Source organism: Cucurbita pepo, chromosome 16, assembly GCF_057944985.1.
Source record: "Cucurbita pepo subsp. pepo isolate OVF chromosome 16, ASM5794498v1, whole genome shotgun sequence".
NCBI classification, from domain to species: domain Eukaryota; kingdom Viridiplantae; phylum Streptophyta; class Magnoliopsida; order Cucurbitales; family Cucurbitaceae; genus Cucurbita; species Cucurbita pepo.
In genome coordinates, this window is record NC_141813.1 from 1,672,594 (window position 1) to 1,686,925 (window position 14,332).

At 37.0% G+C, this 14,332-nt stretch overlaps 1 protein-coding gene across 3 annotated transcripts; it reads left to right on the forward strand.

Moving 5' to 3' along the window:
* The first annotated feature begins 1,270 nt into the window (after nt 1-1,270).
* ATXR5 (TRITHORAX-RELATED PROTEIN 5) lies at nt 1,271-5,152 on the forward strand. Of its 3 annotated transcripts, XM_023656586.2 has the most exons (7): nt 1,271-1,843; nt 1,965-2,045; nt 3,678-3,904; nt 4,007-4,107; nt 4,190-4,402; nt 4,639-4,767; nt 4,916-5,152. In XM_023656586.2, the coding sequence occupies exons 1-7, from the start codon at nt 1,483-1,485 to the stop codon at nt 5,007-5,009; spliced, it is 1,206 nt and encodes a 401-aa protein (XP_023512354.1). In that variant the 5' UTR covers nt 1,271-1,482; the 3' UTR covers nt 5,010-5,152. The 3 variants fall into 3 exon arrangements, with proteins under 3 accessions (XP_023512354.1, XP_023512356.1, XP_023512355.1); XM_023656588.2 differs by lacking the exon at nt 4,916-5,152 and having other exon boundaries at nt 4,644-4,782; XM_023656587.2 differs by having other exon boundaries at nt 1,272-1,843; nt 4,639-5,152.
* The last annotated feature ends 9,180 nt before the right edge of the window (nt 5,153-14,332 follow it).

A 14,332-nucleotide genomic window follows, 5' to 3' on the forward strand; every position in this document is an offset into this window, starting at 1 on the left:
TCTTCCGCATTCAATGTTTATGGTACGTATACAGTAGCGACTTTAAATTAAGTAGAAAATTTCGAGTCGTTACATCGTTGGATGTGTCTCTCTTGAGAACCGTTTCAAGAATGGAACGATTCAATGCCTGAAAAAGATAATTCTTTGTTTCCATGTCCGTAAGCTTTTGTTCATCAAGTTGATGCTGCTACATATCTGTTAATGTCGTTTTTAAAGGTGCAACTGAGGTTCTTATTTCCACCAAACTCTAATATTCTATTGATTGTCGAAAATTTTCCATCAGCATTGCCTAGTGAACTTAGTAACTATCGAATTTCGGAATTAAAAGTTGCACAAGCATATTTTTTTTATTGCCATCGCTCTTTAGGCTTTATCGAGCCTATGATACGCTCTCATACCAAAATGTCATAATAGAAAATAGTTGCTTATAAATTACTTGGCTGATATTCAACAACTGTCAATTAAATATAAGAAACACACGTCCTGTAAAACCAGAAGACTTATTCTAATGAATTATTCAAAATTATCTGATAAATTTAATTTTTGAAAAATAAAAAAAATTCAGTTTAGTGAGTGAGTTGATATTTTTTAGTTAGGTCAACCCAACCAACACGAAAATAAAATTACAACCGAACCCAAAACTTAAGAATATTTCACGTTCATAACGGATGCGTTGTAACTCGTAAATGTTTGATATTTGAATTTTTTGAAATTTTATTTATTAATGCAATATGTACGTAAGTATGGTTTTTTAAATAATTAAAAAAAAAACAAAGAACCCACAACCTAACCGAACTTGAAAATAGATAGTTGGGTTGGGTCGTAGGCTTTACTCGAGTTATTTCAGGTTGGTTGGGTTGACACAATCTAACCGAGCTTAGAAATAGAGGGTTGAATTGGGTCGTAAACTCTACTCGAGTTAGTTGACACAACCTAACCGAACTTAGAAATAGAGGGTTAAATTGGGTCGTAAACTCCACCCGAGTTATTTCAGGTGGGTAGGTTGACACAACCTAACCGAACTTGAAAATAGAAGATTGAGTTGGATAGAAAACTCTACTCGACTTATTTCAAGCAGGTTGAGTTGACGTAATTTAACGGAACTTAAAAATAGAGAGTTGAGTTGGGTTGAGTCGGGTTGAGTCGGGTCGTAAACTCTACTCGAATTGTTTCAAGTTGGTTGAGTCGAACCGGAATAAGGCCGGGTTGTTGATTTGGGCATCAAATTCCGTGCGCACCACAAGGCGTATAATAGAGCAATCCAATGGAAGTGTTCCACCTCAGCGCAACGTTGCGGGCACTCCCCTTTCGCCGTAGAGGCCATTTCGGGAAGACAGAGAGCTAACAAATTCCGCCATTATCGTCTTCCTCCATGCACCTCTCTGCACACCCACACCAGAGCTCCCTACACCAATCCGTTCTCCTCCCTTCCACCTTTTATCCTCTCCCAATTCTGCCTATTGTGAATCTCTCCTCTTCCTCATGACTCCGGCTTTCTCCTCCTCCTCCGCCACCGCCGCCTCCTCCCAGCGCCTTATCCGCTGCAGCGCCTCGCTCCGTCGGACACACGCTCCGCACCGACCTTCATCCACATCCCCTCCGCCGAGGAAGCTGAAGCCAATGGCGGAGGTAATGGCCAAGGCCAAGCATGTGGTTCTCGAACGGGACGATTACGATGACGTCAGGTGCGAGGAATGTGGCTCCGGCGACCGGGATGATGAGCTGCTGTTGTGCGACAAATGCGACAAGGGGTTTCATATGAAATGTGTTAGTCCGATCGTCGTTAGGGTCCCGATTGGATCCTGGCTTTGCCCCAAATGCTGTGGCCAAAGAAGAGTAAGAAGTAAGGATGCTCACGAATTCGTTGATTCTCCCATTTTCTGTGAATTTCTTGGAGTTTGTAATTTCGGAATGTCATTGTGTTGTTCCGATTCCTTTCATCATTCTTTTTGTTTCGCTTGTAGGCTTTTCTCAGAAGAAGATTATCGATTTTTTCAGAATTCAGAAATGTAATGACGAAGAAGCCCCATATCTGTCTGCTCAAGGTAAATTCTTCACTACAGTATTCAAAATTGATATCATATTATGTCTGCCTCATAATCTTGGTCATGATCGTGGCCCTTCTGGTATTCATTCTTATATTTTATGCTATTGTCCTCAGAAAATGCTTTAGAATTTCAAGCATTTATATAACATAGTGGAACTACTGGCAAATGAGTTTTTATTTTCAATAATGTGGGCCAATGTTATGATATGCTTTATACAAATCTGCTTAATTATCATACTTGATGTATACATTATTCCTTCTCAACCAATTTTAGCTGTTTAGTTTACTGCTACAGATGTGATTCTTGAAGTGAAATTCTATGATATCCTGATGAAATCGAAAGAGAAGAAAAACCATCTCATATTTTTCCTTATACTTCATTAAATGATCGAGTTGTGAGGCATATAAATTCTTAGTGGACATCAATGAGCCTTTACCTATCAAGGAGTTAACATAATTCTTGTGGTTTCTTGAAATCTAGTTGCTTGATAAGGATACATGCTAAATGTTTATGCTTTATAAGATGTGTGTGGGAGCTAGCATTTCAGATAAGATAATTACGGAAAGTACAAATAAAATCTTATGATATATATTTGGGATGTCATACTCATATCATATATTTGACAACCATGCTTGATTTTGTAAGAACATTTATAGATATTACTGAGCATATATGTGACAACATACTGTAACAATCCAAGCCGCTAGCAGATATTGTTTTATTTGGGTTTTCCTTTTCAGGCTTCCCCTCAAGGTTTTTAAAACGCATCTACTAGGAAGGAGGTTTCCACACCCTTATAAAGAATATTTCGTTCTCCTCCCCAACCGATGTGGGATCTCACAATCCACTTCCCTTTAGAGCCTAGCATTCTCGTTGACACTCGTTCCCCTCGCCAATCAATATGGGACTCCCCCAATCCACCCCCTTCGAGGCCCAGCGTCCTAGCTGGCACATTGTCTCGTGTCCACCCCTCTTCGGGGCTTAGCCTCCTCGTTGACACATTGCCCTGTGTTTGGCTCTCTTACCATTTATAACAACTCAAGCTCACCGCTAGCAGATATTGTCCTCCTTGGGCTTCTCCTTTCGAGCTTCCCCTCAAGGTTGACGCATCTGCTAGAGAGAGGTTTCCACACCCTTATAAAGAATATTTCGTTCTCCTCCCCAACCGAGGTGGGATCTCACACATATCTTATGAGATATGTTTAGGCATTTCAGTTTCAACCAAAAAGTCAGAGATTTGAATCCTACTCTCATGTATTGTCAAACTAAAAAAAAAATTCCTGAATTATTTGTAATTTCACTAATCTCCAACGATTTTTTTCTTTTTTATGAAGACCATTTGACAGCAGTAAATCATCTAGAGGTTTTCTCTTGAAACTTCTCTATACCAAATGTGTTCTTGAGGTGATCATTTCATCTTGGTATTCTATGAGATTTTCTGGATTTGAGACCATTTGGCATTAAAATTTAGTTCTTCTATGTTCTCTGCTGAAACTTTTCTATACTATAGGTGTTTGTTCCTGAACTGATCAGTTCATGTTGGACGATTTTCTTTTAATATTCCTTGCATCAAAAGTTATTCATGGATTCATAATTTTAATATTATACAAATGGCATCATGAACTGAAGCTATAAAGCGTAGGAGACGATTACGGCCATTGGTGTGGCAGAAGAAAAGGAGAAGATTACTACCATTTCGTCCAAGTGAAGATCCTGATCGCAGATTGAAACAGATGGGTTCACTTGCTACTGCTTTAACAACATTGAAAATGGAGTTTAGTGATGGTTTGACTTACGTGCCGGGCATGGCATCAAGATCTGCTAACCAGGCAGAGTTTGAAGATGGTGGAATGCAGGTTTAAAAACTTGGAACCATTTGAAAACATTTTCTAGTTGGAATCTTTTTTGTTGTTAATAGTGGAATGGTCATAGATTATGTTACCTGCCTTCTATTTTAGGTTCTTTCCAAAGAGGATACTGAGACCTTGGAACTCTGCAGAGCCATGAGCAGAAGAGGCGAATGCCCTCCCCTTTTGGTTGTTTTTGATTCATGTGAAGGGTAACTTTATCTTTAACTCTTTGACCATATTGCAATTTGCTTCCAACATCTATATTAAGTCCACACATAATTTATGATGTAGTTTTACGGTAGAAGCGGATGATCAAATTAAGGATATGACGTTTATTGCCGAATATACTGGTGATGTGGATTATCTTAAAAACCGTGAACACGATGATTGTGATAGTATGATGACCCTTCTTTCAGCAAAAGATCCATCTAGGAGTCTTGTCATCTGCCCCGACAGACGTGGAAACATCGCTCGGTTTATTAATGGAATAAATAATCATTCTCCGTAAGTTGGCGAAGTCTATCACATTTTACAAATGTATCTAATTATTAAATCATATCAGCTTTGTCTACATGCACGTATCTAAGTAGTGCACCTCATGGCCATATTATGATAGCTTACTAAGAACTAGTTTCTTAAAACTTTAATCGTATGTTTAGTTTGTTTCCTCTTTTACTTTTTCTAATATTTGTGAGAATCAAATTCATGATGCTCAAAACATAAATTCCATTTTTGTGCAGAGAAGGTAAGAAGAAACAGAACTGTAAATGTGTGAGATACAATATTAACGGCGAATGCCGGGTCATTTTGGTTGCTATTCAGGATATTGCTAAAGGGGAGAGGCTTTATTATGACTACAATGGATATGAGTATGATTACCCTACTCATCATTTCGTTTGAGAATATCTTAGGATACTTCTAACAATTTTGGGATTTGATTTGTCCCATACAGTTTTTTCTCCATTTTCTTATGCTGAATCTTGTTGCTAAGTCAACAGTTTTTGCTGATTCTATCAGAGTAATTTGTGTTACATTTCCTCGGCTGAGAACAGGAGGGAGGGAGGGACGGACGGTGGGGGTAGGGATGTCGATTTTTCCCGAGTTTTGGTAGTGTAGAACAAAACTCAGGGGTCCTAGAAGTTCATCTGTTAGGTATGTGTTGTAATACAATTCTCAGAGAGTACTTTCAATTTTCAGTAAAAGTAATACTTACTCCTTTGCTACTTTTCTCATTAAGTTTCTTTTGTTCATTAAGTTATGTTTTCTTAATCTTCTTATCATTCATCCTCATTTCCTATCATTCATCCTCATAGGTCATTACATAGAAATTCAATATTCTGCCATGTATTTTTTGTGAGATCCCCATTATTGGGAGGAGAATTAAACATTCTTTATAAGAGTGTGGAAATCTCTTCCTAGCAGACGCGTTTTAAAAACCTTGAGGGGAATCTCGAAAAGGAAAACCTAAAGAGGACAATATTTGCTAGCGGTGGGCTTGGGCTGTTATAAATGGTATTAGAGCCAAACACCAGACACCAGGCAGTGTGCCTGCGAGGACGCTGGGGGCTCCCAAGGAGGTGGATTGTAAGATCCCACATTGGTTGGAGAAGGGAACGAAGATTTTTCTTATAAGGGTGTGGAAACCTCTCCCTAGTAGATAAGCCCAAAGACACAATATTTGTTAGTGATAGGCTTGGGCTGTTACAAATGGTATCAGAGCCAGACACCTGACAGTGTACCAGCGCTCGCTGGGGCTCCCAAGGGTGTGGAAACCTCTCTCTAATAGATGTTTTTTGAAAACCTTGAGAGGAAGCCCGAAAGGGAAAGCCCAAAGAAGATAATATCTGTTAACGGTGGGCTTAAGCCGTTGTCTAAAATTGTGTAAACGGTTCAGTCAAATAAGTGGAAATGAAATAGGGGAAAAGGAAAGAAAAAGATACCATTGACTAGTTTACTCTCTGTTAGTGAATTCCATCACTGAAAGTGATCACATTTGAATCTTCCTATTGATACATCAAAGTCTTGTGACCATTTTTAGATTAGACTGAGGGTTGCTTCAGATATTGTGACAGTTTGCAAATTGGAAAAAATCTGAAAGTCAAGTTGGCTATAAAGGAGCTTTCAAAGATTAATCTTATTCTTATCTTGAAAGGGAGACCAATTACATCTCCAACGACAGTTGGGATGAAAATTCAGAAAAGTCCTTCAAAATTGAAGGACTAAAGGACGGGTAGGTGAAGGTGGGCGGTTGTAGCAGCCCAAGTCTACCGCTAGCCGATATTAGCTGATGTGAGATTTCACAATCCACCTCCCTCCAGGGCCTAGCGTCTTCGTTTCCCTCTCCAATCGATGTGGGATCTCACCGTGGTGGCCGCTAATAGTGGCCATGGTGAGAATGAAAGGTAAGAGAATGAGATGTGTATTGAAAGTACTTTGATAATTTTTTATAAACGCAGTGTAGAGTTAATAGTTTGAATTTCCTATCTCCTCGAGGTCGAGAGGTGTTCCAAATTATAATGATTTTTCAATATGCATTCATTGATAATCTTGTTGGTAATTTGAATTTGATTGCAGCCATTTTGTTCGACCCAACAATGATAATTCCCTAAATGGATTGGAGCTGTCGTACAATTCTGAGTGTACGTTCGAACAGAAAACTGGTGAAAATAAAATGAAAAACATAAATTTTCGATAAAAATAATTAGTTAAATTATAAACTTTAATGATAATGTTAAACAAACGATATCATAGGCTTTCTATAGAAATTTTGAAATGGTGGTTGACGATGTTATTAAAAGTCGATAAATGCTATGGAAAAAGTCGAAAAATCAAGTATTTAAATATCATAGCATTTTTTAAATTTATTATAGTATTAAAAAACGCTAAAAAACATTCCATATAATTTTATATATATTAGATAGTTAATTTTTTCAATAAGTCTTTTGAACTTCTTGAACGTACATAATACGTCTCCTTTTTCTTAGATCATGTACACCCACATATTTGTTACTAGCCATTGATGATGGAGTGATTGAGCCATATAAATATGCATGAAACAGTTGCAGTGGTCGCTCAGCATGTAAACTAGTTCGAGTTGGGAACAACAATCTTGCTCGTTTAGAGACTAGGCAACTTTCACATAGCTAGTTTGGGTGTATGATTTTGGATAGCCCTATAGCCATCTTCTTCTCTCTCGTCATTTTTTTAAGCGTCTGAAAGTTCACATACCCAAGTCTTGCATGTCATAGCGAAGCTAGGTCTACGAGTGCCATCAATAGAGAGGTGGGCTGGTTGGTCTCCAATAATATCTTGTATGGTCGGTTATGCGACCGTTTTACCTTCATCAATAAGGCTCCGTTTTTGTTAAACATCTTGAGGAACGAGCTAGCTAACTCCATTTTGCTTCCTTCTTCCGTAATCTGACCAAGATTAATAATATTACTCTTCAAGTATGGGTTATAAATACCTTGATCAGTAGACGCTAATCGCCATTCTTGCATTGGAACAAGATGGATCCTTTGCCTTGGATCGGTACAATTGATCCATCGCCAAACTTCACGTTTCCAATGAGCTATTCATCAAGCTCCTTGAATTTTGTTTGATTTTTTGTCATGTGGTTGCTTGCTCCATTGTCTAGGTACCACATGTTGGTCTCCACACGGTCTTCTTCTTTTGTGAGAAGGTTAGCCATAACCATTTCTTTGTTGAGCATCAATAGGTTGGACATTTTCTTGGCCAACATCAGTGTGAGCTCTTCATCTTGCGTGAATGTGAGGTTTGCCTCTTCATCGCACTTCTTCTTGCGGCACTCTACCACATAGTGCCCGTATTTTTCATAAAAGTAACACGTGATCATACTCTTGTCCTTCAAAGGGTTGGCTTTGTCATGAACTTGTGAGATATTGTCACGAACTCCTCTGCCACCACGTCCGCAGCCACGACCTCAACTTCCCTTGTTGTGGCCGCCAAGACCATTCATACTGGAAAAGGAAGAATCGGTCGTATCTTTCCTTTTCGCCCATGCGAGCCACCCCTCATGTGCAGTCAGAGATGTTTCTCCTCCTCTCTATCATTGTAGCCACGAAGTCTCAACTCATGGACCTTAAGACGACCAACAACTTCCTCAACCAACATGTTATTAAGGTCATCGGATTGCTCAATATAGGTAACAATCTGAACAAATCTCGGAGGGACAGCTCGGAGGAACTTCTGAACAACAGAGATCTCCTCCACCTTGTCGCCTAACGAATAGATGTTGCAGACGATCATCGTCAACTTCATGGAAAAGTCGTCTATTGACTCACCGCCCTTCATGCGGATAACCATGAACTCACTTTTTAAGGTTGGTCTACATATTTGCTTCTTTGACACATTCCACCCGCATGTTGTGTTTGCTGCGTCTCCTACGCTACCTTTATCAAGTCTTTCTCTGCCAACATGAGAAAGACGTCCTTTGCCATCGCTTAGTAGATGGCTGCAAGAGCCATCCTGCTCTTACGCTCCTCAACGTTGCCATGTTTGATGACGTTCCACACGCCTTGTGCCTGTAAGTTAGCATCTTTATCAACCATGCTGCGTAGTTACTCTTTGTGAGTAATAGGTATTGGAGTGTTACACTCCCCTCCTTTCTGCTCTTTATCGTTGTCATATCTCTTCCAACGACTTTGTGTGGTGACAACATTTGTTTTAGCATCTTGGCTCTAATACCAAATGTTAGATATGACCAACAATCGAAATATACCGAAACAAATAAAAGAAGCAAAAAGAACAACTTTAAGGGGAGAGTTTCTTAGAACAAAAAAACTTTAAACACTTATGCTTTTCAATTCTCTTTGTTTTTGTGAATAAAACCTACATCTGATCCGTATTTAGAGTGGATAAAACACTAATAAGTTTCCTAAACTTTCTCAAAGTCACTCACAATCTTCCTAATTATCTGACGAAATTTGGTCCACAATTTGAAAACTACTCACAATTCTTCTAAATTTCTTCGTAAGTTAGTAACTTGTTCTACTAAGTTAAGTTTATTGGGCTCACACATATATAGTTCTTAGTACATGGCACTGAAATCAATGAACTAAGAAAAAAATGTTGTGGCTTCATCAAACTTATCATCTCAACCAAGGAGGTCTTGAGGAAGACCACTAAGACGTAAGAAAAAATGGACACTGAACTTGTCATCTCAACTAAAGAGGCCTAGAGGCAAGCCTAAAAAGAAACAACAATCCAATGATAACAAGGGTGACAATTACCAACTTGTTCATGCTCGCTCTATCGAATACCCAATTGGTTCATCCAACTTGCTTGAGACGGATGATATCCCAAAAAAAATTATGAAGAACTTGTATTGATAGAAAGCAAAATTGAAAGACCGAATAGTACCTTGCAAAAAATTTCTACATGATGAAATCGTACTTAGAAGACTTAGAAGAGAAGAGTCGAAGAAATTGCCGGTTGCAAAGTTAAAATTTCTTTGGAAGAAGACGGGGTGGATTAGATACAAAGATTGACAATAGAGAGAAATGGGTAAATATTCTCACCAAAGCCCTAGTATATATTAAATTTTCAGAGATTCAGAAGTTGTTCGGAGTGAAGAATCTCGAGTAAAGTCAAGCTTACGGAAAGATTATGAGTCAATAAGCTTGACTTGAACTTGACTTATATTTGAGTTCGTTTTTTTTGGACAACTTGAGGAAGTTTAGGAAAATAGTCATAAGATGTAAGATTTATTCAGCTTATTAAAGTTTCTTCCATTCCAACACAAAAGAATGAACATAAAAGCTTGTAATTTTGTTGCGGAATTAACTGTGATGCATATAAACTATATCAAATTTTCTAATCGATCATAAGATGAAATGTACGTAAAACGTATTTGCTCAGTATGTAACCATCTTTATCAACTACAACTAATGTTGTAACAATGACGAGTCAGACCAAGTTCAGAAGATATATTTCATAAGCGAAACAACATGAAAATACGAACACAAATTTGCCCAACTGAAGTTGCAAATCATTGCTCATTTTTATCACAAGGAAAAAAAAAAAAAAAAAAACGCGTTAAACAACACAAATTTCGTGTCTAACAACTTCTTTGTATGACACTTGATGATTGGCATGGCTCTGATATCAAAGATAGGATCAATGAACCTCCACATGATATCGTTTATCTTAAGCATGAACCCTCGTGACTTTACTTTTGGTTTTTATTCAAAAGGCCTTATAGCAATGGGGATAGCATTCATTTCTTGTATACCCATAATCTTCTACTTAATTAGACAACGCGGGGTCCAACACCCACAATTTAATTCATCCTACGTCGGAATCCCAATATAAATATATAAAATGGAGTTGACATAGAATTACCTACCTCTCACAAACGAACGAACAAAAAAAAAAAAAAAAAAATTGAAACCTTACAAAACAATCACGCTTAACACATATCTCCATAATAATATGATATTATCGTTTGTGGATTCACCCAAAAACCTTATAGAGACGACGATAACTAACTGTTCTCACCTTATATACGATGGATTTCTCATACCGATTTTATTTGCATTTACCAAAATTAACCCATTTCTTTAAAATCCTTTAAAACTTGGAAGTGAAACAAGTTATGGCGGCTAAACGAACTACTCATTAGAACTATTAAGTTGTTCTTTATGAAACGTTTTTAGAATAGAAGCCAAGAGAAAATAGTGTATCCTTTGTTAGATTTAAAATCTCGTAACGAATTGGTTAGGTTCTATTGAGGCCATGATCCCCGATAAAATAAGAGTTCGAATTTAAGACTATAAACGTCATGAGTTAAGTGAGATCTGTTGTTTCTTTTTAAGAGTAATTCATTTTTGTTGTAATTAATATTCTAACCCTCTGGATTAAATTATTGATATATTTTTTTATCAAATTCTCTCTTGATTTTGAATAAATTATTACTTTCAAGGGTGTTCTTATCACATCTTTAGAGTTCTTGTAACTAAGTTAACAAGGAGTAGGTACACCTTGTTGATATAAGTAATAACTTTAATTTTTAAAGTATTGCTCAATTATCCTATCTTCATAATCACTCTCACTCGAAAGTAGCTTCGGTTTGTTTGTGTAGCTACCATTTATTCAAGTATCATGGAGGGCAAGTGCTCATGGCCTAATGGATAAGGCGTCTGACTTCTAATCAGGCGATTGTGGGTTTGAGTCCCTCTGAGCGTGGTTTGTCTTGTGGTTTGAGGCCCAATTAAGCCTATCTTCACAATCATCACCACACCTGATTTACGTTATGATTTTCATTACAGTTCTCCCTACCCGATAGTGCCATTGTTGCCTTTTGTTCTCCCTACCCGATAGTGCCGTTGTTGCCTTTGCTTACATTCCCATATAACCACCCATTGCCTTTTGTTCTCCCTACCCGATAGTGCCGTTGTTGCCTTTGCTTACATTCCCATATAACCACCCATTTCAATTTCTCAAATCTTGCTTTCAAAACTCTCTTCCGAAAAGTGTCGTTGTTGCTTTTGCTTACATTCCCATATACCCACCAATTTCAATTTCTCAAATCTTGCTTTCAAAACTCTCTTCCGAACAGTGCCGTTGTTGCCTTTTGCTTAGATTCCCATATAACACTAATTTCAATTTCTCAAATCTTGCTTTAATTTCAATTTCTCAAATCTTACTTTCAAAACTCTCTTCCGAAATCTCTCTACCCCATTTTCTAAAACTTTCTTTAACTAGGGTTAGAGCCTCGAACATACGTCGTTTGGTCGTAGGCGACACAAAAACGAATAAACTTACCTCACTTGTTGCACAATCAACATAAGTTTTGGATATTAAAATTTTTGATTAACGAATCTTTTGAAAAGAGATAATCCTCAATAATCCTCAACACCCGTCAATTTTCTTAGGTAGTATATTTCCATTTATATTTTATATTAAAACTAGAAATAAAATAAAATAAAGGAACTCAAAGATAAAATAATAATATAAAAGTAATTTAAAAGGAAGGTTTTTCATTAATTTATACCAAAAAAAGAACATAAAAGTGTATGGGTCGGGTGGGCAAAGAGCGCGTGCGCCAACAATTGTTTTTTTTTTTTAAATAAACCAAAATTTTGCTTTGCCTTTATATATATATATATATATATATATATATATATATATAATTAATATTGTATATAGAATAAAAAAAATGAGGGGTCTCGGACTTTAAGTCTATCCGCCACCACATCTAAGTCAACACTAAATCAGTGGTGACCTAAAAAAGTGTACAAGCTGATTTGGTTCGATAATAGGTATGAATATAAATGAAAAGTATTTAACATATTGTATTGCAAGAGACGATTTGCAAAGTTTAATATTAAAAAGTACTTTCGTGTTGAAATCAATGATACCCGACACAAACTGGCTACTAGTTGAAGTGGGAGAGCATTCGAAAGCTACAAAGTCATAAAAGAGGTCGTTCTGGGACGTCAATTCGTATTTAGATTTTGGGTTTTTTGTAATTTGTTTGTAAATGTATCCCAGACCCGTTTCCCGTTTCCCGTTTGTAATAAACTTGAATACACTAGCTTATAATTAGATTTCGTTACTCAATGTCTTTTCAATTAACATTCACGAAGCTAACTCTCAGATCCTTTTGAAAATTTAACTCATAATGAAATTACTAAATAAACGTTTCATTGAAAATTAACTTACGAGCATAAATGAACGAAGATAGAAATAAAAACAATAGAAAAAATAACAAAGCATGCCCGTTCCAAAACCCATGTTTTCATCTTAGATAAGTCTTCATTATTTCATGTTGTGTCAATACGGAGTGTATGATCGGTCACCAAAATTATGTCTACACCCACTAAGGCTATGCCCAAATTGTACTATGGAAGATGTGACTAGTTGTCAATTCTTTATACTCGGGTTATATGCTATTAAAGTCATTGTTGTTATCTACTCGCTTTTATCTTATAACATTGTTTTCTCAAAATTCTTTTCAACATATTTTATCACTCACGTTTTCTAAATATTTCTCTCAAACATGACCCGAGGCTCGAGCATACGTTGATATTGTCCGCGAAGTGTGAATTTCACACGACTAACTTGTTTGCTGGGTTAGAACAAGTGTTGTATAATCGTTGTCTTGCGACCATAAGAGTATCATCACAATATCATAACATCATCATAGCACATCATAATATCACATAAACATATATAACAAGTCTTTCGACCGAGTAAATAATAAGATCACTTACTTGTTTGGCCTAGACCAAAGTTACTAATTCTTCTTGGTACTACCCTGTATTTATGTCCACATCCCAACATAACAAACACCAAAGCCTTGTTTGTTCGCTCAGTCATTTGTCTCTAAACTCTAGCTCCCTCCATTGTTACGCCTTAACCATAGCTACATTCTCGTGTTTATAAACTAACTCAACAATGCATCATTGCCATAGAGACATGATTTGTAACGAGACGAAAGGGTCGCATTTTCGATCGATGCAGATTTTGAAGATTATTCTGAGTTTCCTGAACTGGGGTATAATCTCGAAAAAAAAAAAAAGAAACAATAATAATAACTACATGGTTAACTCAACCCCTCTTCTCATGAGACTATTAAACTACCGAAACAAAAACACTTATGAGTTTCAAAATTATATTTTTGATATCGAATTTTTAAAAAGAAAAACGTTCAAGTACTAATTAAAGAACAAAGATTGGATTGTTTCGTTTGAATTAAGGTCTAAAATAAGAGAATAATTAGAAGATGGGTATGGGCAACAACAATTGGAAGTGATGAATACACAAATGGATGAGCACTTCATGTGGTGAGTAGCATTTGTAAGTGTCATTGTCTTTTGATAGTGCTTGTCTAATGGATGTAGTACCAACATTATGATTTCTTTCCACCACTCCCTATGTTCAACCAATCTTATTTATTATATCTATCATTTTCATACCCATCATGATTATAATAATGTTATGTTTGTACGTAGATATATTTAAAAACTCTAAAGCTCTACCGCTCGTTCCTGTCTTCTTTTCGGTTTTGTAGCTCAATTATCATCTGAATGAGTATAAAAACACTCGGTAAGTAGCATGCTTGCAGGTTCTAAGATTATACTTGACAACTAAGCATGTCTCTAATTATTACTTAAGTCTTTCTCATACCTGAACGCTGTAAAGCTAAATCATAAGTTTGTTTAGACTCGTGCTTAGGTCACACTACTTGTGAGATCCAACATCGGTTGGAGAGGGGAACGAAAAATTATTTATAAGGGTGTGGAAACATTTCCCTAGCAGACGCGTTTTAAAAACTTTAAGGGAAAATTCGAAAGAGAAAGCTCAAAGAGGACAATATTTGCTAGCGGTGGGCTTGGGCGGTTACAAATGGTATCAGAGCTAGACATCAGACAATGTGCTGGGAGTGGACACCTGGCAGTGTGCTAGCGA

Excerpts from the sequence above, each read along its gene's own strand:
- ATXR5 (XM_023656586.2), top strand. The coding sequence starts at position 1,483 with ATGACTCCGGCTTTCTCCTCCTCCTCCGCCACCGCCGCCTCCTCCCAG. Across the intron at positions 3,905-4,006 it reads TTGAAGATGGTGGAATGCAG|GTTCTTTCCAAAGAGGATAC; the intron begins GTTTAAAAACTT and ends CTTCTATTTTAG. Across the intron at positions 4,108-4,189 it reads GTTTTTGATTCATGTGAAGG|TTTTACGGTAGAAGCGGATG; the intron begins GTAACTTTATCT and ends TTTATGATGTAG.